At 40.2% G+C, this 24,144-nt stretch overlaps 1 protein-coding gene across 2 annotated transcripts in view; it reads left to right on the top strand.

The window, feature by feature from the left end:
• Nucleotides 1–2,105: 2,105 nt before the first annotated feature.
• Nucleotides 2,106–24,144, top strand: part of LOC146304825 (interleukin-1 receptor accessory protein-like 1) — a 259,746-nt gene continuing 237,707 nt past the window's right edge. For both annotated transcript variants that reach the window (XM_084713662.1, XM_084713663.1), the window contains exons 1-2: nt 2,106–2,579; nt 20,603–20,698. In XM_084713662.1, the coding sequence (XP_084569788.1) occupies nt 20,617–20,698 (82 nt within the window). In that variant the 5' untranslated portion in view covers nt 2,106–2,579; nt 20,603–20,616. The remainder of the gene's footprint in view (nt 2,580–20,602; nt 20,699–24,144) is intronic.

Consider the following 24,144-nt stretch of genomic DNA (forward strand, 5'->3'; position numbering starts at 1 on the left):
TCAGGAGGAAAGCAAGGCGGCCTTACTATCCATTCATCATCTTTAGTGATTCAGGGCTTTGTCTCTTGCCTGTTGGATGGGAGTCCTTGGTTACTCATAAATACTGGTAATACCTGGACTGCGCAGATTGAAATCCTCTCAGGCTTTTCAGCGGACTGGTCCCATTCATCTTAGTGTGCAGTTAATATTGAACAGGAAAAAGATGGTGATAAATGTTGATTCAGTGGAATGAATACTGTTGTCAGATGTGGATATACTGCACAGTAATGTGAGCTAGGGCTTATTTTGAATACAAAAAAGTGAATTTCTCAATAGAGACCAATTTGTCAGCACACTTTGAGTGTCTGTGTTTTTGTGTTTCATCAAACGCTAATGAAAACACGATCGGCTTTATAAGCTTACCACAAGTAGACAAGGAAAAATACATCTAATTTTCTGGTAATGGACCATTTTAAGTTGAAAATGAAGGTCTCGCTGGTGCAAGGTCACACATACCTCCTGAAAATAATTAAATGGGATTGGGTTGGTCTGCCTCATTTCAGTACTTTAATATTATTTTGCAATATTGATCCTGTTCTCTTCCTCTAATGTACCATTACACACACTGGATTTCTGTAACCACTGGATATTTCAGAAGATTTATTTTTTTTTGTTTACGCACAGTCACAAGACGTCATTTATTCTCAGATTAGTCTGCAAATCCACCAGAATTTACAAACTGCGAAAAGTCATTTATCTCGATTTCAGATCATTTTCATTTTAGCAAATTTCTACAACAACTAATGAAAGAAGGCGAAATGGGACCAACTGACAACCTGAAGAAAATGAGTAATTATTTATGTACAGTTATTATTAATTATTGAGTATTTGGTGGGCATAAAAAGCTTTGATTCCTCGTCATTAGAGCCCAACTACAAGATTTTTGGGTCTTATTCTGATAATAACATTATGCAGTAGAAAAAATTCAGTATTAATATGATGACTGATATCATGATATGAAACACAAAGGGAGACAGGATATTTTACAGTTTAACAATAAACTTTATTGACCAAAAATGACATTAGGGCATTGAAACAGTGAACTTTACTTTTAATTTTAATTTAATTTTAATAATGATAAGTAACTAGATATTTTTAAAAAATATAGCAGCTTAATAAGCTTAAGACTATATATGTTTTTTTCACTGTTTCAGACCCTTTCTGTTATTTCCATTGGGCGGCAGTGCGTCTATCCTCAAACTTGAGCTGCACTGCATCGCCTGCCCAGGCGCTCCGTTCACCACTCCGTTTCTCTCCACAAGCCGGTGAAAGTAATTCCTACACTGCGAATTCATTCGCGCACAAGCGGACTGGTTGTCTCGTGTGCGTTTGTTTGGGAAGGTTTCAGTCAGTGCGCCATGAAGAGGACGAGGACTCCGGAGGAACGCAGGTCTTAACAGGAGCGTTCACACGGGTACCACTGTCAAGCCAGACACAATACGGAAACCATTTTCTTCAAAATAAAAGCGATGCAGGAAAATGCACGATTAAAACGCAACCTGTGAGAAATAAGCAAAGAAAAAAGTCAATTCCTGCACACATCTGCATTTTTTTTCCTGAAAAAAGCGCCGTCCTTTTGGTCACATGGGCCTTTTCTCAAGATATGGTGAAGTGACATAGTGCTTCCTACAGCCTATAAGTGCATGATAGTCCATAGTGTCTGTAATCACATTCAAAATCCTCAACTATTTAAATACTTAGCATCCACAAGCCTCTTACTATCAATACAAGAAAACAAAACAACTAAAATAAAATTAGATAAAACATGAAAATGAAAAAACATAGATAAATAAAATAAAAGATAAAAGATTCTCTGCACCACAAATGAGATGAAGGCACGTGCTGTGCGTATTACCTTCAACTCATCCTCTACAAAGAAAAGCAGATGCGCTGCAGTTATAAACGTGAAGGATCAAGTTATTCTGCCTGTAATTACGAACACAAATGTTTTGATGACAAATGCTGTGCTTTTATTTTGATGGTAAATCTCCTCACGTCCTGTGCTGTCTCGGTGAATTTGTGCGCGCCTGACGCATCTCGCGTTGACACAGCGGCACTCCGAGAGAGAGGGAGAGACGGTGTCCGATGTGTCTTTTTCTGCACATCACTTTGGAAATTTGCGCTCCTCCAGTCCTGCTCAGCGCGGTGCTCACCTGCCGGGGCTGCGAGCGGCTGAGCAACTGATTTAACAGGATAATCAGACTAATTGGCTTCTGTGATCTAGCCCTTCATTGATTCTGTCGACCATTCCCCTAATGACTGTCATGATTTACTTCATTTTCTTCTCTCCTGCTGTTTCAAAGTGACCGGCTGCAGGTGTTTTCGTGCTCTGATTTGCGCCAGTCACGGCTGGCAATATGTAATTTTGGGACAGACCCTGCGTTTTTTTTTTGGAGAAGTGGACTATTTCACAGCTGGGATTCCTTGTATTTTTTAAACCTTACTGCTTTTACTCTGTAGATTCTGATACACCGTGATGGTGTGGGGCTATCAGAACTGACAGCAGAGTGTCAGCGCTATCATTTGGAAACTGCTTGTGGGTAAGTTGCATTTATTTTTCCATCTTAACGTCTCCAAAGTTGGTTACTCATGCTGTCCTCAGTGAGTAAATCAGTCTGTTGGCACCAGAGATTAATCTCGATGACGCACAGATTTGTATCACTTATCGACGGATTCATGATCTCCTAATATGCGGCATTTGGAGCGAACCTGTACCCCCCACCCCCCCACCCCAGTTACGCATGAATCCCAGTCGCTCTTTTTGCTGTAGTTGCGGACGGAGCCTCCTCGGTGGAAGTATCCACGGCTGCAGTACAGCAGTGAAGCGGACCCCCGCAAGTCTTCTGTATTCTTAGTAAAAACCTAATTATCCGAACAGACCGGCTACAGTGCGCCACTGGACACGAACTGTTAATTTTACGCATTATTTTTTTTCTCTCGACGTTAATTGTGTAACACTGTGCGCATTTGCATGTCGCTCCGGTGCGTCAGCAGTGTGTGTGCGCCTGTGGAAGTGCGATTGCATGCGTGTGGGTGTATTGCGAATTTGTGCACATGTGCGCGCACACCCAAAGCGCGCCCGTGTGAGTGTGCGTGTGTGTGTGTGTGTGTGTGTGTGTGTGTGTGTGTGTGTGTGTGTCAGAGGAGGGTGGCGAGAAGCCGAGCTTAGTTATTTGAAATTATTTCTGCTGAGTGATTGCTTGGCGAGTCAGCTCTCTGCTCAGTATCTGCAAGTATTTCCTCCGCTCTGCCCTGCTTGGATGGATGATGGCCTGTGATTGTCCAGAGCTCCACTCTGGCCCTGATCAGACTGGGGAATGCCAGTTCAACATATTTGAGAATGGGGGAATGATACTGATGTTGTGAAGTTAGAGCAGATGCTGGCTTTAAAAAACGAGGAAAAGAAACTTCTTTCTCCCTCTTCACCAACGACAGATGACTTACATGAGGCACTGTAGCCTTGCAAGTTGCACCTCACCATTTCATCAAGCAGGAGCTCTGCTGCAGAGATGCTTCTTTACTCATGTTTTCTGTAAATCGATGAGAAACTGTAACCTCCTAAGGCCAAGGCTCACATGTAGTGTAAGCATTGCATTAATTAACTATTTAATTAATCAGCAATTATTTTCACAATTGATTAATAGTTTTGAGTCATTTTTAAATTTAAAAAGTCAAAATTCTCAAGATATCAGCTTCTCAAATGTGGACATATTCTGGTTTCTTTACTCCTCTATGACAATAAACTGAATATCTTTGGGTGGACATGGCATGACAAGTAAAGATAAGAGTGAATAAAATATTAAGAATCTATCCTCCCCACCCCTGCAGCAGAGACCAGCAGCATAAAAAAAATAAGTATGCCAGCAATTAGCAAGGTTACACTGCCATCACAGTAGACAATGCAGAGAAACAGGCTAAGTCGGTTTAATAAGTCCCTGTAGAAGGATGACAGTGTCTCAAACTTTATAGAAAGCATTCATGGAAGAGTGAAGTATACATGAGATGTATTTATCAGACTCCATTACAAGAATGTACCGTGACTTTTTTAGCTGGAGCAATGTCCTTGATCCAAGGAGCAAACTATTCTTTCAAGCAGAAAAGCTAAATTGAATAACCTCTTGAGGCTGACATTTATAATATGACCATCTATGTGACCACAAAGGAGTCACATAAGATCTAGCTCTACTGGAACACCAAAAATCTGCTCCCCATTTCAACCGCACCATAATCTACTTGCTCTAAATCTTTCCAGCCCAATTTCTTCTTGACACATTCTGCTTTAGGTGATATCTTCTTGGTGTATGTTATTTTTCTATAAATTCTTTATTCATCTTCAACATCTGGGGTTAGGTTTTGCCACAGGAGCAACCAGCAGCACATGAATTAATAGGCAAGTGGCAGCGGCCACTTAACGGAAGCCCTGCAGCTACATATTGAGCTGAGTCGAGTGCTCTCACACAGAAATTGATTTAGACAGAGATTATGTCATCCAGCATTGGCACTTTTTTTATGCTGGTCAAGTTTACCCAGCGGTATTGAATTCCTCCTCAGCTCCCTGATGAATTAAGTGCAGGTTTAAAGGCCATGTTAATGCTCCAATAAAGAAGTCGTTTCAACAGCAGGTGTATTTCAAGAATAATTTTTTTACTTCATCACAGCACATTTGACATTTTACTCAGTATAGACTGAAATTCCGCCTCTGTGTTTCTGTTCCTGGACCTTAGTGCAGCATCCGGTACATATTCCCAGATCAGCTTGAAAGTCTGGTTGGCATCTCTAGACTGGCTCTTGCTTGGTTAAAATCCTACTTATCCCCAAGAACACCTTTTTTTCTTACCATAATAATAGGTCAATATTTACTGAAGTAAAATATGGAACGCCTCAGGGCTCTGCCCTTGGTCCTTCACTTTTCTCTTTATATATGTCACCACTTGACCAAATTATACACAGTTATGGAATAAATTTCCACTGATATGTGTAGGCTGCGTGCAACACCAATTGCAGGTTTGTCCATCCTGGTTCAAGGTTAAATGAAATCGAGTTGCCCAGTGAGAAAAGCAGGAAACCTCCATATTTGAGAGGCTGATTTATCAATTATCAACATATTTATTTCTTTTTTTTATGCTAGATTTCCTAGTCCTTTCCTGGCTGGCATTTTATGTGTCTCAGGCGAGCTTATTGTTTAACATTTCTTGTCATTTGTGGTTTTTGCAGCATCATGATGTGTCATAAAATGGATTTCACAGTCAGAAAATGATCAGCTTTGTGGTTTTGTCCTTGATAATTGACATTAAGTCTCATTTTCCTATTTCACCAGACAAACCCCACTTGTCTTGCCCTAAAATAACACACCATGACAAACACAGAACTTGACCCCGTTACGTCTACAATCCTTTGCCCCTGGTAGACGAGAGGATCGGAGGACATCACAAGCTTTTCCCCCCTTGATTGATACTTTTAATTTTCAAGGAGCTGTCACGGAGGCCTATTGGCCTTGGCTTTGCAATCAAGGGGCGGGCAGTCAAAGGCTTTCAAATGAAAGAGTTCATTAATATGGTGGGAAATAAGGGTTGTCTCGCTGTGGAATATTGGCTCTGCGCGAGGAGTGATTGGAGCAATTGATGAGGATTTGTGAGGAAGAATGTTGGAGAGGAAGTCGAGAGGGGGGCACCTTAATCATCGCTATTAGATTACATTAATAAGACTGAAGGGGAAATGGAAATACTGAGAGGTAATCCAGCTTGTGTGTTTATGGTATGTGTGCATTCGAAAATGGTCCTTCAGCTTGAGCACCTTCCATTCCTGCACGGCACTGCTGTGCAGACGTATTGACTGACTGTTGTGAAATCTGAGTATTAGCTGCTGTGGACTACATGCATAACAGACACGCGCTCAGTTAAATCTTTTCAAAATCCAATTCCCGTGAAGATGAGATTCCTCTTTCACCCTTGCCTTGTTCCATTTTCCATCGCAATCATTGGGCATCGATCTGATTCAAAGCTATTTATTTTTGTTGCAGCCATCATGCCATGAATTGACAAGTATGGTAGATCACGTAGATTACAATATGTCTGAGCATGTTGCCTCTCCCATACAAAGACGAATCATGACTGCCACGGGAGAATACCAGAATTTCAATCTATCTGAGCATTTTCAGGCTTCAGTTAAAAAGTGTTTTCAGGTGCAACTTTCCATTCATTGCTTTAGCTCTGCTAAGTTGACACATATTTTAAAGGCTTATGGCCTTTTTGGCTTGTGAAACTTTTAAAGATCCCCATCATGGTGTGCTGCAAGTATTTTTTTTTCCTTCTCAGTCTTTTCACATTTTTTATGTAGCATGATGATGTTTTTTATTCTTTCCCACTATGTTAATTATCTGGAGATCCCTCAGATTTATCCACCTTTTAAAGCATAAAGCAAAATTGTAGACAAACATGAAGAAATAGTCTAACTGTTTACAATCAGAACAGCAGTAGAGTTAATTTCTATGTTGTAATAAATTAATCAAGCTATGATTTCTGTTGTACAGTATTAAGGTGATTAGTTGATTGATGAATCTGTCATTTGACAGAAATCTAATCAACAATATTGGTAATTTAACAGTAGGTGTTCAGAGGCGAGCAAAGACGCCCAACATTCACTGGTTCCAGCTTTTCAAATGTGAGGATTTTCTCTGCAGATGACTTTGGGTTTTGGACAGTTGGTCAGAGAAAACTAGCAATTTTAGGATCTCACTTTGGCTTCTAAGAAGCTGTGATGAAGAGTTTTTATAGTTTACATTTTTACATTTACGTCACTGAGCTGTATTAATTGATAACTTTAGTTACTTTGCACATTCAGGTTATTAATACAGAATATCAATGAACTACAATGAAAAAAGATGTATTATGTATTATCATAGACCCAGCAGTACATAAAGTAGCCCAATTAACAGTCAGATGCTGTAGGACATTGTAGGTTATGTCAGGTCAGCTCAAGAGTTGAATAGAAGAGTCCTTTGCTTTGTTCTCTAATCTGTTCCCTGCACAAACATGGAACTCAAGCATTGTGTCCCCTTCAGAAACCACAGCAAACACAGTCTCTCTCTGATGAGAGACTAGGCTGTATGGAAAAATAAATGGCCTTCAAAATTGGCCCCCCATTCACTTTGTGGCCCTTGAGCTCTCTGTGCACCCTTCCCCGCTGTTATTCAGTGGAGAGGTATCAAAAAGAATGGTCTCCCTTGCAAATCATTTTCATGGGCCACTTATTTTTTAGACCTTGATCTGAATGCCTTCATATATGGATGTGAACTGAGCTGAGAGTGCTGCTATGCTAGCTTTATTTACTCTCCGCATGTAATGGCATTGCAGAAACACTTAATATCACAATAAAAGGCTGGTAATGGCATCATTTCCAACTGTCTCTTTACATTGCTGTTGAAAAAAACATATGCCAGCTCTTCTGTGTATGTATGCGTGTCTCCGGAGGGATCAAAGCACAAAGTTGACCAGAATCAAATGCAATTTAAAAGCGCTTTATTTTCCCATTTGTTCCAGCTGAAAATAAAAAGACTGGAGGTCAGCCACAGTGTAGGATGCCCCGGAGCTTAAAAGTCGTGCTGGTCAATTGTAACACAGCTAAAATGAAGAATGAGGTGATGAAATACTCATGTTGCACTTCCTCTGATGAAACAGCCTTCTGAGCCATGATCAATTACCTCAATATACAGTATTTTTCTTTGCTGGGGGCAAGTGACGTTTAGAATGAATTTTTCCACCTTTTTAATCAGCAGTAAAATGAGAAGCCCATCGCTATAAGCAAGAGGGCAGAATTATCATTTTCATCCTTTCTTTTCAGCCCCACTATCATTGTGCCATGTCTGGAGGTGATCCTCTGAGGCCCATCCAGCCTAGAAAGATGAAGTTGATGTGTTTTAGATAGCTTTTAGAGAGATGTGGATAGAGGATGGAAATTGCATGCCAGGGGAAGCAAAATGAGCAATTTTTCCTCCCATTTCCCCTCCTCTCTTCATCGGATCTGTGCTTACTCATTCATGAAGGCTTTGTTGTGACATTCCATACGTTGGTGTGGAGATAAAAAATCGCACAAAATGCCATTTGGTAGGGAGTGGAGGGAAAAAAAAGGAAAATGACACCTAGACTACATTATTGTGCAGGATAATGCATTTGCAGGCCTGCTGCAGAAGCAGAGGAAACACAGCTCTCTAATGTTATCAAAACACTATCACAACTACCAATCTTTATTCACATTTTGACCTGTATTTTAAGTGTCTGGTGTTGAGATATTCAGGGAATTCAGCAAAGCCTTTTATGAGCCCATTTAGGATGCTGTGGTCTCAGCAGAGGCTTTTAAGTATTCACTATACAGCTTTTCACTTCAGTGGGAGCACCGTACATATCCATCTACATAGACTATACATTACTGTTTATGAATGCAGACATAGGTTACTGCTTTAGTAAACCTTTTTCTAGACCGAACCTAAACTTTATATACCCTAATCTGAGTTTGGCAGGACCTTTAAATAAGTTCATCCAGTGATTAGCAGTGAGTGAAATCAAGAAGTGCTTCATTAGCAATTCTACAGCTGCTACAGCTTAGGGGAACATAGTATTTACAGCTAATCGTATACATGTACATCAACCTGCCTCTGGTACAAGATGGGTCTGGTGGCATACATCAAAGAATTATTTTATGCCATTGTATTGACGTGCAAGTTTAAAATCCATGCATCATACACTACTTTTGCTAAAATGCAGCAGTGCAGTTCTAAACATTGCTGGATGTATGAATTACCATCATGTCATGTTAGGGCTGGTTGACATAGCTATTTAATTTCAGTCTATTGGTAATTATTGAAACTTTCTAGTGACTCATTTTTAAGAAAGACAAGGAGAAAAAAGATTGAGCATAGATGAGCGAGTTCACGCTGTTTCTGTTGTGTCACATGATGATGGTGCAGCTGAAACTGTTAAGTGATTGGTTGTTTGTGTGTCTCACATCACTCTGTTATCAAGGACATATTGTTATGTGCTTTCATGGCAGTTTTCATTTAATGCACTTAACACGCTCCATTTAGTAAGAATAAGGCGCACTCATATGGATCTACTTCTATATTTTGACAAGGTTTGGTCACTTCTCTGCCATTATCTTATACCTATGATAAAATTAGCATTCTCTCCTTTACACTAGCAAAGTAGTGAACTGACAGAAGGGTATTTTTTTAGTCATAGTTATATATGCATGCGTTCAAAGAAAATGAAAGAGCAGTCTAATTCATATTTATAAGTATGTGCATGTGTATGTCAGCGTGTTCTGTGAAATGATCACAGATCAATCATTTTATGCACCATGGCTGTGATTTAAGACGTAAGCAGTAGATTTGCCACATGTTGCGACGCTCATGTTGCGTGTCACGGAGAAATCTACCTGAAATTACTACCTGAGATTTATTTGGACTCTGCGGTGCTTTGCCAGATGGCGATTCAGTCCAATACATCGCTGCCAAAGTGGAGCCGAGTATTTCGGCCAGTCAGCTCTGTTTTTTGGGTGGATGTCATTGATATTGTTGGTCTGTACGCAGCCAGAGTAAAAGCCAGTGCCAATAATAATAGCCAAATTTTGAATTTTAAATCCTTTTCTTTCATTTTCCCTGTTTTCCTGCACTTCTTTGAAATCTAAACCAACATTAATAAGTATGTACAGTTTGACACTGTTGAGTTACATGCATGGCTGAACAGCCTGCGCCGCAGCATCATCTATATATTCAAACATAACAATTCCGGTAATAATCCAATCCCCAGTTTGGCTAATGATGGCCATAATTTTATGCTGCTAAGACATGATTTGCATCACAGCTGAGGGGGGTTACTGGTATGCCTTTTTCCCAGCCAGAGCGTGGCTCTGTTTCCCCCCTGCTGGACCAGACCCACAGAGACCGGCTCTCAACAGGGTTCTTGATTTATGGGCCACTTTACAAGAAGGGCCTGGGGACGCAGCACTCCTTGTCCTACGATATTGAATCTCGGCTGCCTAGCATGGAGATGTGGGTCGTCTGTTATTGTGTGAAAGCTTATTTGCATTGCGCTGTTAAGCTCTCAGTGGTAACTACAGCATGTCTGCTCACCTTAGCACTTAAGTTTATTTTTGCTTGCAGGGCTGTTTGGTTCAGACATGTAGGGGACATTTTCAGGGAAAAGGTGCGGTGAAGACAAATAGCTTTCACACTGACAGGTTTCTGCGAGTGTGTGTGTGTGTGTCTACTTTTGCATTGTAGTAATGAACCCTTGAATATATATAAAATATGATTTGCCAAGTGCTGTTTGTGCATCAGCCCTGTGAGGAGATGTATGCTCGGGTGTGTTTGGTTTAAAGGGACAGTTAACCCCAAAATCAAAAATACACATTTTTCCTCTTACCTGCAGTGCTTCATCTAGATTGTTTTGGTGTGAGTTGCAGAGTTTTGTTTGATATCAACGGTAGAGATGTCTGACTTCTCTCCCATATAATGGGACTAAATGGCACTACACTTGTGACGCTCAAAGCCCTAAAAAATGCATTTGAAAGACTGAACAGCAACATTTCTTCCCAGCAATCATGACAAGTAGGGCTGGATATAACAACCATTTTCATTCTTCTGTAAGTTTTGTTCTCGATTCGTCGATGAGTTGTTTGGACTATAAAATGTCATAAAATGGTGAAAAATGTCAATCAGTGTTTCCCAAAGCACAAGCAGACATCTTCAAATGTTTTATTTTTTTCCCACAATGCAGTGATATTCAGTGTACTCTCATAGAGGATTAAAGAAACCAGAAAATACTTACATTTCAGAAGATTAAATCAGAAAATTTGGACATTGTTATTTTATTAAAAATTGCTCAAAGTGATAAATCAATTATCAAAAGAATTGGCGATTAATTCTGTCATCGATTAATTGTTGCTGTTTGTTTACATGTGGAGAGAAGGCAGACAAGCCAGAACTTTGCAAATCACAACAAAACAATCTAGATGGATAAATAGCCCTCCAGGAAAGAGGAAGAATAAGTATTTTTGGCGTGAACTGTCCCTTTAAATTTCACCATATAAGTCTGACTGCCTGCCATAACAAAACATATTGTATATTCCAATCAAATGATTGGAAAGCCACATGCTGCACATCCATCATTATCCTTTGAATGGCGCATTCATCAACGATGAAAGCCGAGGTACTTCCAAGCGGTGTGTAACCCCAACAGAGTCAGATACATTGACTGTACAATTTCAAGCACATTGTCTGTTCGAAAAAAGACTTTGATTATATGTTCAAAGGCTCTGTTTGTTTTGTGGCTGTTGGCTATATTGTGCATTTGGCTCAAGCTGATTCTTCCTAGTGGCTGATTTGATGAGAAAAAATCAGCAAGATAAATGTTTAGCGGCCTTAATGATTATAGTTGCTGCAGGGTAGGCGTTTATTAACTTGTGTTAATAATCTGACAATCCTCTTTCATTCCCCCTTAAATCAGCCCACAGTTCTGCTGCTTAGACAAGACAGTATATTCAGCTGGAGTGATTTGGAAAACCACAGAAGCTGCCAGGGCATTATTTCTCATGTTCACAGCCCTTTACTTTCTACATTTTTAGATATTTTATTGGTCCTTTATTGTGTTTCTGTGTAATCTATAAAAAGCTGCTCTGTTGTACAAAAGAATCTCGACCATCCTGCTTCCTTTTAACCAAAAAAAGACATATCCAATGGAATCTTTTCCTCCTGTAATACTGTAAAATATGCAGGTTTTTTTTTACTTTCTTAAAAGTCAGAGCTCCTTGAAGAACTCAGACTTTGATGCTCTCCAATGAATAGCATTAGCATACTGTAGAGTTAGCTACAGAGTCGTCGGTTCAGCAGCAGATCAGTCTCAGTGTCACAGATTTAAATTTAGGTGTTGAGTAAAAATGTGTGTTCGAGGTTGTGTGTGAAAGAGATAAAGAGAGGAACGCTTCCACCCGTGAATATCTCGGCATTGCCACTGGAAGCCTCTGCCTCGGCTTGATGAATTTTCATTTTATTTAGCATTCGGGAATGTTTCTCTGAAGTACACCTACTGCTTCTATAGTTAGATGTAGCTAATGTTAGATTTCAGATAACCCCGCAGCACGAGGTTTTACAAGTGTCATTCAGCAGCTAGTGTAGCATGCTTCCTCTCAAGGTGAATCCTATTTCATACCTTGAACTCTGATCGTGTTTGAGAGTTTGATTGACACCGGCAGCACACATCAAGCCTGGGGAAGAAAAAAAAAAAAAAAAACAGGACGACACACGCTGGAGTTTAACCGACTTCCTGGATTCTGTTCCACAAGTAACTTTGAGAAAGAGCTAATCCAAGTCAATCGACGCAGATCTTTTCCCATAGCTGCTGCAAGAATAAAGTTGTTGGATGAGCCAGGCCTTTTTTTTTTTTTGTCATGCATGTGCCACATGATGAGGAAAATTGTTTAGACGAGAAGTGTGTTTTAAGGCTGGTGGACTTCATAAATGCATCACAACTTTCTGCACACTGTTAGTCCCTTTATTTTTTCACTCCTGCCTGTCACAAAGCCTGACTTTGCCACTGTTTGAGGAGGATAGCATCCTTTCAAAGAGCGTTAAATGATATGCCATGTAGCAACAGAGCAGATCCTCAGTATTAGTTTAACAGCATGTGAATCATCACTCTGCTATTTTGCTATAAATCCATATCCGCTAGAGGTAATTTAAAACTTTTAGGCAGGTTGAATAGCAGCTTTAGTGCCCATAGCAGCTGTGAGGGAACACACAAATCTTTGGCAAGCCTAATAATTGTCTTTGTTTTGAAAAATCAACATCTATTAACACTGGAAAATTAACTCTGTAGAGCACAAATTGGTTTAATCTGTTAAATCACATCTACACATTTTAATAAACATTTGTAGAGACAGCCAAGTCAGAAAAACTCAGATGTTAATCGCTAAATATGGGTAGTTTCATAAGAATCTCTAGAATTTTCCCCAGTGATTTGCTCCTCTGTGTTTCAGTGCTCTGCTGCTTGGCACCATCTCATGATACTGCCTCGTGGTCGCCTCCTCCTCGTCCTCTCTTCCTCTCCCTTTCCTAGCGTTCATTCATCCTCTCATCCCCTTTCACCTCTTCCTCTCAGTGATTCCAGTAGGCCCTCTTAGCCCTGGCCTGGAATATCCAAAGAGAGAGCTCCGTTCATTTAATGTCATCCTTATTTCCCTGACAGCCAGGCAGGATAAAGAATCTAGTTAGCAGGCAGCTCAGGTAATGGGACTAAGAATTGGACGTGACCGCAAAGACCGTTTGTATGTGCGTGCACGGGCCTACACGCGCACGTTTGTGTTGGTCCATTAGAATTCATTGAAAGTGGATTTTGTCAACCTGACGGGTAGCTAACAGCTCCCGAGACCAAAATTATAAATTATACATATACTGTATCTGCCATATTTCACCCACAGAAGGCATCTTCTGCCACTTCCACATAGCTTACTGAGGTCAAATGGCCTGTTAATAGCTCAGTTTCATTCTAAGACCAGTTGTTTCTTTGGTCGTTTGTTGAATACAGCAATTCCCATAGTAGATACTGTATATTTTATCTTAAGACTGAGTAAATGTTGGGGAATTCTACTCGGCAACAGAAGATTTCCTGAACAAAGAGGCACAGAGGTTCTTATTTTCAGGGTTATGATGCAGGCCATCTAGCAAGCTAATAGCCAATCAGCTGTTACCTAGCCAGATGGGGTGTGTAATGTTGTCACATAAAGCTGTTGACATGGTTATGACAGTGTAAAGACAGTCTTATGTGCATTCCTTGAAACAAAGTGTTAACAGTTTTTAAATTTCAGGGGTAGGCCTTAAATTGAAGAGTGGTACATTGTGATATGTTTTTGTGATATATTTGAACAAATCAGTTTCGTAAAATGGCCAAATTTCTCATGGTGATACATAAGTTTTTAGATATTCTTACCTTTTTACTTTTACAACTCTAATCAGTAGTCTAAGTTATTAGGTATTTAATATTGCTTCACCAGAATTATGTTCCTATAATTGCGAGGAAGTCTTTGAATCAGCGTAGACTATGGTGTAGAGAAATATATTTTATCCTAACCTATATATGATCAGTAATAATTTTGCATCACCATGGAATTGAAGAGGGCTGTTGCAACTTATTGTAGCTGGCTGGTTAACTACCAAGAACATCAAATTTTAAATTAATGTCATAGCCAGAGGTTGAAACGTGTCCCTAGGCTGCAACTTGGGTATCTGCAATTTTCCCTGAAACAGTTTCTGAAATGACACGAACATGTCTTCTGTTTTGCCCTCACCACACCAAGACAAATTACCCAGGGAGGAAGTGGACTGCATGCATATTTTCACGCTAACACAGAGGAAACATTTAGTTGAAGACATTTACGGCGTTGAGCTTGTTTAGAGACGTCGATTGCATTCAAGAGGCGTCCTCATCTCTCTCACTTCCTGCGTGCATGTCAAGAACATGGAGGCTTGTGGTTGCAGGGTTATTAGATAATCTAAAATGGAATAATTCAGTGAGGAGAGCACAGACTCGTGTGGGTGTGTGTGTGCGTCAGCCAAGGGTGTAAGGGCTTGAAAAGTGTTCCTCACAAATAGAAATGTTAATAACTCACCAAGCAGAGTACATATCAATTTTCTGACTGGAGGTAGGAGGAAAGGGGCAGAGGGGTGACATGGGGGAGAGGCGGTTGGGGGTGGAGAGGTAGTGACAGATACTGCAGCTCCGAGTGTCGCAGTTCTAATTATTTTTCCAGTTCTAATCTGCATATGTGATTCAAGGCGTGTGACCCATAATGCTGCCTTTTACATTTAAGAGCTCAGGTCGGACGTGGTCAAAACCAGGGTATAGCTAGGGATTCTGGGGCTTTAAAGGAAGACTGCCCCTGCTGTAGCTTTAAAAAAGTATTAGGGTTAAATACATTTAAAGGTGCAAGATTTATGGCAGAATGTGTCAGAAATGGAAAATAACATCTAGAAGTATGTTTTCATCAGTGTATAATCACTTGAAAATAAGTTTTACCTTTACCATTACCTTAGAACGAGCCTTTAATGTCTACAGAGGTTGTGCACCCTCTTTAAAGGAGTCCGCCATGTTCTACACTAGCTCAGAAGGAATAAACAAAGCACTAGAAAGGGCCATTCGCCACGCTTGGAAGAGAAGGGTGAAGGGTGATGGGTGATGGTTTCTATCATTAAGGTAGTTCTCATCATGCTGACGTTTTGTACAAGTGTTTATTTTTCAGGATGCAGTGGCTCCAACCCTGATCACTACTGTGCAGACTAGGGCTGAATGTTTTAGAAGAAATATCTATTTTCAGGGATTTGTACTAAACAAAGATGTTTTCTGTGGCTTAATTTTTATGCAGAGGCAGGAAGTGGAGATGCGTTGTCCATTTTTATTTATGTGAATGGTTGCAATCTGCAAGCTCGCCGCTAGATATCACTAAAACCTACACACTCGCCCTTTTAAATAAAGATTTTTCTGACGCTCCACCACCATAGAACTCGTCAGTCTTGTCATGAAAATAAGAAATAATTTCACAGTCACGACTGTCGTGTTCAGTCAGTTCTTTCAAGCGGGATGACAAGACTCAACACTGGAAGAACAAAAACAAGCAAAATTTCCAAATTTTACACCTCAATTCAATCAAAAATCCCAGGCACAGAGCTGAAGTGTTTTCCAAGCAAGTGGGACAAAAACAGATACCTGTTATTTCTTCTTGCTGTCAGTTTCCATTGGTATCTGATATGGACAACATCCTCCAAAGATATGAACAGTCATCCAGAAACATCAGATATGAGCAGTGGTTCAGAATTGAGCATGAAGACCTTTCGTGTGAACAGCCCACAAAAAAAATGTCGGAACAAGAGAGACTTCAAATGAGACATCGGTATAAATCATCATCTCAATATCCACCTGGCGAGCTGTAGTGAAGCAGTAAAGCCTCAGTCGTCGATTGCTGAAATTGTTTGTGTGCGAATGTGAGAGAGAGATGCATTCCTCAGGGCTAACTCCGAGCCCTGAGAGTGTTGAGAGAGTGCCCCATTTCTCTTGCCGAACCCTCCTCGAAAGTAATTGAATTTTGGATGAATCCGCTGAGGAGGAAACACTGTCAGGGAGGGGAGAAAGTGGATGCTTCAGGAAAAAAACAATCAAAGAATGAGAGGCAGGTGACAGCACCTTTTGGATGAGCTTTTCTTTAAAGAATGGCGCTCTATGAGATGCTTGACAGGATAAGCTTTCATTGTGGGATTTTTTTAAGGGAGGACTATTTCTTTCCAAGATTTCACATTTTTTTGGACATCCAGTATCCGCTCATTTGTTGGAGGGGGATAACTCTTCTTGATTTTTTTCCTGCTCTATTGTGTTCCTGATCATATCTCTGACAGTTAGACAGCTGCACTGAATCTTTCACTTCTCACTAGCTAATAACCATGTGCCAAGAAGCGAGACGATAGCGACAATAATACATTGACACCCTTTTCAAGATTACTGATAACAAAATTGAGTGTTTGACCTTGGTAAGTCCTTTAGTAGCTCATTTCTTCATACAGGTGGCCATCTTCTTAAATGCGCACCATCAGCACCAGAAGCAGGAAATCAAAGATAAATTATATAAACCATAATTCAACCTTTCCCTTTCTTTTTTTGCCAGTTTACTCCCAGCTGGTTAAAAGACTCAAGTGATTCTGGAGAACGATATTTGATTGTTGAGTCTGTTTCCAGGTTTTTGTCTTGGGTCAAGCCACCAACCCACAGCTCTCCACTTTGAGTACCAGGACTTACCCATCACAACGAAGAGAATCAGACCAACAAAGGGGAATATGCTTCATATTTTTATCATAAATCATCCGATTATGCTGTTATGACAAAGAACAAGGCATTGGGGTGAGGGCCATAAAAGCTGTTTTCAGTTGAGTTGGTAGAAGTGCGTAACACCACGGGTGCCTGACAGAATACAGCCGCCATGGACACAAAGCAAAAGTGTCAAGTAGGACCTCAAAAGGGTCCTCAAACAACAACAACAACCACATAGACATGTGGCGGGCAATCATGTATTACAAAAGCGAGAATGCCCGCATCAATACGTGCGTGGCTGCCAGATCAGCTCAACACCTTTTATGCCTTCTTTGATCTCGTCAACAGAGGCTGCCATTAAAGCAGCCTCGTCTGTCCTCTGAGGCACCTGTGTGTATACAACCAACGTGGGAAAGACCATGCTGAGGGTGACTGTGTGGCTTGTTGTGTACTAAGAACGTGTGCCCGCTGTTTAGCCGATGTGTTTACCAACATATTCAACACATCGCTCTTGTGGGAAAGGTCCTCATCTGCTACAAAACATCATCCCATCTAAGATGTCTGCAATGTCCTGCCTTGATGATAACCCACCTGTGTCTCTGCTGTTATAAAGTGCTTTAAGAGGCTATTCATGCAGCATGTCAAAGGCTTTCTTCAGATTGCAGGCAAATTAGATTTGTTTCTCAAATCAGATCGAAGACAGACTGTCTGCACTCTTATTTGCAAATGATCAGATTGGATTTGTGTGTCCATACATCACCAGCCTTTCTGCATGGATTGCTGTGTTAACGATGTAGGTGCCAGTAACTACATATGCTGGTGACACGCCTTTCCAATGGGCAAGCCTGCCTCCCCCCAAAAGTGTCAGCAGACAGTTTATTCGAGTGTCTGTCCACAGACTGATGTTCTCTGTATCCATAATACTGTCTGGACTTCTTCACCAGCAGAAAACTGGCAGCTTAGATTGATGAACACAGAAAATATTACTAAATAAAAGTACTGTGTGCTCTGAGTTCCCTCAAACCTCCACAGAAAGTGTACCGACTTCTCAGACCTGGCACCACACACGAGAGGATATTGAAATCTACCTGGAACATCATCATTATCCTATCATTTCCTAACACTGGCATGATGAGGTGTGTGGGAAGAGCACACAGAACAGTTAAGGACATGATCTAGTCCAGCCTAAGTCTGTTAACCCTCCCGCTTGTCTGGCAGGAGAAACTGAAGGATCTGCTGACTACAGCGCAGCCTCTCCCCCTAAGGCTATAAGACTCCCCCACAGCATGGCAATAAAGACTCAGGTGTCACTCATCTCAACCTACCTCTGTACCATAGGCTCCATATCTGGCGCTAAATAATATCGAGCTAAAACTGAAACAATTAGTCAATTGACCGAAAATTGATCTTAACTTGAAGCCGGTGCCTTGGGCTTTAGCAAACTGAGATACTATCTTGTGATGGAGCAAATTATTGTGTGATGCATCTCTGCAGATTAATCAATAATGAAAATAATCATTAGTTGCAGGCTTATATTACACTCTGAATGTTGCTGGAAGTAAAAGTCGTCCCTCTTTTCAAATCATAGTTAATCACGGAGCCTTATTGTAGTATCTGTTTACTGTAGCATATAGATGGTGTTGCGTAAATATTACCTTGCTCTTTTTCCAACATGCCACAATGTACATTATGCAGTGGCATTTACTTTTTGTGACTGTTCCATCGGCAGTCATTGAGCAGCTGCAGTATTGCATATTATTTGAATATCGTGTTTTTGCGTTACCAATATTTACTTATTGCCCATGAAAAGGCCACATATGTAAGTAACCTTGGTGGAGAAAAAAACAGATCACTGTCCTTGGAAATGGTTTTGTGAAAGCGCACTTCCAAAGCCATTTTCCTCTCAACGCCAGCACTCAAGCTTATAGCAAAGCACTATGTCATGTTTTCATATGTGATTCTTTAATATATTTAATCCCATAATCCACAGTTTTTGCTCTCTGCACACATGCAAGCGTACAGTGTATGATCAGTGTACCCAAAAGAAGATGACTTACTGTATTTGCTAAACTCCATCAGTAGTAGGTACCAACAAAAAATTAATTACCCTGCCCCGCATGAGCACAGCTTTAACCTTTTCAGTGATAATAAGTGTTTGCTTTGATGTCTAGCAGTCTGGGATATCACTGTGAGCCGGACGGAGACCGAGCAGAACTGGTGATTCAGTCGTTTCTCTGTGTTCAAACCAAAGAAAGAGACCACAGCTTTTGTGCTAATGTTGCAGACTGTCGCCCAACATGGAAAACTAATTAAAAAGATAAGATTTTTGTGTGGTGGCGTGTAGCTTTTCTGAGGTGGCATTGGTTGCAGCGAGCAAGGGCTGACGACAATAGGCCTTTGACGAGGGGAACACGGCAATGTCGCCATCTTTGGCTTCTGGCCAGTTTCGCATGCCTCTGCGAGTGTCTCAAGGGTTATTGTGGCTTTTCAGGGTTTCCCCTCAAAGACTTTCTGATGCAGCTTTGTGGAATCTATGTGAAGCATCTTTGTCGTGACTGAAATGCCAGTGGGAGCACTCTTATAGCCTACATGGACATGCAGTCGCGCCATAGCAGAGACGACACTTTTGCCTCTAGGAAGGAGATGAATTAGTAGCCAAACAAAAAGAAGAATTATACAGTCACATTACTCACATTAATGAGTAAGTGCATCACTGAGGAATACGGATAGCTGAAGGCAAAATATAAATAAATGTTACCTTTAATGAACTTTAGACCAGCTCTATTCTATATTCGATAACTTTGATTCAAATGAGATTTTTTTGTCGGTGTCGGACAAATAATTGATTGTTTAAAAGGTGTGCATTATCAGATAAAGCATCATCATGTTGCATCCTTATTTTTCTTAATGACTACTCACGGTTAGAAATTATTTCAGCTATTACAAGGATGCATTTGGCGAAGATATTTTCAGCACCAGTTTATCATTTTAAAGCTCGGGTGATATAATAACTGATAATTTGCCTGCTTCTCATGGCCAGTACAAATAAGATAACCAATAATTTTATATTTCTTTATTTTAAAAAGTTAATATGAGTTCATATAACTTATTGTCTATGCAAAACTGAGGGTAAGAAAGGCCAAGATGTATGGATAATTTATTATTACATTGCAGTACCAAGAACAGCTCTGACTCTTCAAATGTTCAGTTAGTTTTTCTAGTAAAGTTCATCAAAAAATCTTCTTATCATCACCATGTATGTAAACACAGATATACCCTGATCTAAGTGGGCACCTGATTATGTCATGCTGGTTGTGAGAGAAGTTGGATTAGTGTTGTAGGTAGTTGACAAAGCAGCAAAGCAGGATTCGCCTTGATAGAGATGCGTCTTGACATTTGTATCATCAACAGCCTCCCCCTGATTATACAGTAAGTCCCTGAAGAGTCACTGGTATAAATAAAGCCGAGACAGACAAACACTTTGGAAAACAGAATTTGCACATAAGGGTTGTTGGATTTTTTTCAGCTGACCTTAGGTCTTGTAAAACTTCTGCAATTACTGGCTCAGAACTTGCAGGGTTTTTTTTATATTTGAGCTTTGATCAAGCATCTCCTGCCAAAATCATTATCTCTTCTTTTTTTGATGTTTTAGATGGATTCAGTGTATTTGCAGCCTGCCTCAGTGCAGAATAATAACTCAAGCTTTTGTTTCGTTGTAGGACTGGTAAAAAAAATGAAAGCTCCCATTCCTCTTCTGATCCTGCTTCATGCCGTTGTGGTCCATTGCCTGAAAGTGGTGTCGAAGAGAGGCTCAGGTAAGTCTTGTCTTTTTAACTTCTGTTTTGTTGTCATGATAGGCAGTCCTGAAAAACCAGTGGGGGGACGCTGCTCAGTAGAAATCTATTTTACATAGATTATCGCCTATATTAACTTGTACAGCTGCATTAATTGGTACAGGCTTGGTTCCCGAGGACCTGCTGAGATTTCAAGGCTTTTTCTGGCCTGAAAGCACAATGTTTCAGTCAACAGCAGGGGGATCACATGGCCTTGTGCTGTTGTACTTGGAGGCTCCAACCCGTCATGATGAAAAACAGGGCTGTCCTCTCTCCTAACAGCTTGATTTCCAAGTCCACAAACACTCAGTCATTCGATATGAGGTTCTGTGAGCGATGATGGGATATTTTGTTGTTGATAAGAATACAGACTTTGCAACAAAGGTTACCTCTTAAATTACAGAATAACAGATGACAGAAACTGATGATGCACGCTTGTATTGTCTTTTCATGTGTGCAGTTGGTTAATCTGTTAACGTGAGCCAATGAGGGTTCAGTGACGTGAACAAAAATCGGCTCCTTAGGCTCAAAGGTTAACTGAGTATGTGATTGAGGGATTGAGTGAATGAACTGAGCTCATGTGTGAGTTATTTTCTGGATACATTATGTACTTTTCATTTAAGGATTCACTTGTGGCCTTGTAGGAATAAATATTTACATGGTCATGGCACTAAAACCCCTTTTACACCCTCTAAAATCTGTTTTTTTGTATTTGGTGGGAAAGGGTACAATCACAGTGCAGTAGTCAAGGGTATTTATCAGTCCCTGCTCGGCTTTTTGGTGGAGGCAGTGAAGGTTTGTGGCCTCCTTCTGTAGAGACTCTTTTGGTCTGTCAGCCCATCCCAGTAGAGTTTGCACTCGCTTGAAGGTCTGTGTTTAATTGATGAAGCACTCGTCTTCAGTCCAGCATCTTAACAGTGGATAAACATTTCATTTCCTATAAAATTTGCACAATAAAAGTCCTCCACTATTTTGTTATTGAAAAGCTTTTAACACGATTCCCATCAGCCGAAAGTGAACATGAAACAGCAAAATAGAGCAGAAATCTGAAAGTGCAAACAGCAACTCAGGAGAGAAACTAAACTTCAAACCACAGAGATTAAGTTAGAAGCAACAAAAGTACTGAGAGCTGAACACAGAGAGACTTTCAAAAACCTCTTTCTCTCTGCTCTCCTGCAGAGACAGGAGTTGAGTCTCGTCTCTCTAGTGAATTTCAGTAGAAAACACAGAAGGCCAACCTGTCTTCTGGTCCTGGGAAAAAGGTCAATTGCCTGTTTTGTGTGGACATAGCTGTGTGTTTAAAGGACCTGCCTATACGCACTAATTTAGTTGTAAAAATTGTTTAATACTGCATGCCTCTTTAATTTCATTCTACAAGAGAATATATGTAAGTTAGAGGAACAATCCACATTGGCAAAAGACTTACTTTATGTTTTATGTTCAAGCCAATCAGTTTTTTAATATTTTTTTTATTATCCAGAGGCTGCTTGCATCTGGGTTTCTACCCATGCATATTAGACACAGGTGCAGAAATGGCCCAAGGCTCATCAGAGGGTTTTCTGCTTTTCCAGCAGAAGTCCCTATGGGCTATCTCCTCCGATGCTTCATGAGCCATTGCCTGGGGCAAGGATTTGAAACGTGTCCACTGATAAATGAACGCCCCATCCGAGCCAGACCTCCGTCCTTTGTTCCTTCTCTTTTAGCTTGTATGGCTTTATTAGAAGCCATGCTGGTTGCAAGTTAGAGAGCACCATTGTAAAAGGGGATTCTGGGCAATGAAAGCCAGTTTGAAATTGCATTGCTTTCATTTTTATAGAATGGAAAGAAACAGCAGGGGGGCGAGAAGGTGAATATCCTGGTGTGATAGCAGGCATTTTTTCAAAGAAATGGTTTTCAGGGTTTAGGAGTCCTTTGTTTATGAGATAAAGGTTTTGTGATGCGTTTGGTCATATTTTTATTGCAGACTGGACAAAATCAGACTTATAGATTCATTCATTCACTTCTTGTACGTTTCTCGCATAGAAAACTGTCACCTGACACTGAAACAGTAAACTGACACCAGTATTTTTAATAGTTATGATAACTGTAAATTAAAAACATATGTATATATTAAACTTGAATTAAGAAAAAATAATAAAATATAGATACAATGCGAAATGATAATATCAGTTGACCTATATATTGGTCAGGCTCTACTTGTAATGTTTGTATTTTTGTCATTAATCAAAAGTCTTAATTTTTATTTATATTTTCTTCAGGAAAAATAATAGAGATCCCGCTGACACTGATCAAACAAACTACTGATTGAATCTCTGCTAAGACAAACTGAATTGCTCCAACATGTAATGTTTTCCATTTGTACCTTTTGTTAAAAGAAACTCACTGTAGACCATCAAACCTGTGAGCGTAAGCCCATTAAAGGAAATTAAATGACTTGATTGACTCCCTCAGGGACAATGAATCCACTATCTCTCTCTTTTTCCCTTCCACTGGGCAGACACACAAACACACAAACAAACTCCAGGAAAGCCCGCACAGTGCTGCCTGTGCACCGCCATTATCTGTAGATGATTAAATTCAAAACAGCCGTCTTTGAGTAATGCTTTGTCTGCATTCGCACTCCGGGTGGAACAGTGCAAAAAACATACAATGCATATCTACCATACTAATCCTCGGCATGCATAAGTAGGACAATCTATCCATTTGTCCTCTGCTGTGGTTCCTCTTTGTTAGAATGCTGATATGGCCTGAATGGTTGGGCGAACAGAATAATTATGTGTATTTCTGCTTAATACAGCACATCAAGTCAGATGTTGAAGTAAAACCCCACTCTTGGATGTGCTTACATTGTTGTATTTATCAGTCGGTGATGTCCAAGAAATTTCCAGGAGTTATTTTGCGTTTGAACTCAGTGACATTTATTTCACATGAAGCGTTTTGTGGTTGCGTTGCACTCCGGTTTGTCGAAGCCATTGTCCGTGTAGAAAGCGGTGTTTAGGATCCCAACAATGACAGTAGAAATAATCTCCTTGCTCTTTGTTTATGTTTAAACTGACACCAAAAGGATCTGATTCAATGCAGCTCAAAGAGACTTTCTCGGGTTATGCTATAGTGTACTTGTAGTTTTTCCATTATTTTTTAATCTGTTGATCATTTTCTCAATCGATTAGTTGTTTGTTCTGTAAAATGTCAGACAATGGCGTAAAAATTCAATCATTTTTTCCTGAATCTCACCATGATCTCCTCCTGAACTCCTCCTGAACTTTGGATATTTATTTCTTGAACAAATTACCCAAAACGATTTTCAAAATAGTTTGCAATTAATTTTATAGTTGACAACTAATCACTGTATGTATCTGTGCGACGCCATGGTTGCTGTGTGTGACTGCTTGTTTGTAAGGCAGCAAGTAATGATTATTTTCATCATG

The sequence above is a fragment of the Lutjanus erythropterus genome, chromosome 24 (genome assembly GCF_056507025.1).
Source record: "Lutjanus erythropterus isolate fLutEry1 chromosome 24, fLutEry1.hap2, whole genome shotgun sequence".
NCBI lineage: Eukaryota > Metazoa > Chordata > Actinopteri > Lutjaniformes > Lutjanidae > Lutjanus > Lutjanus erythropterus.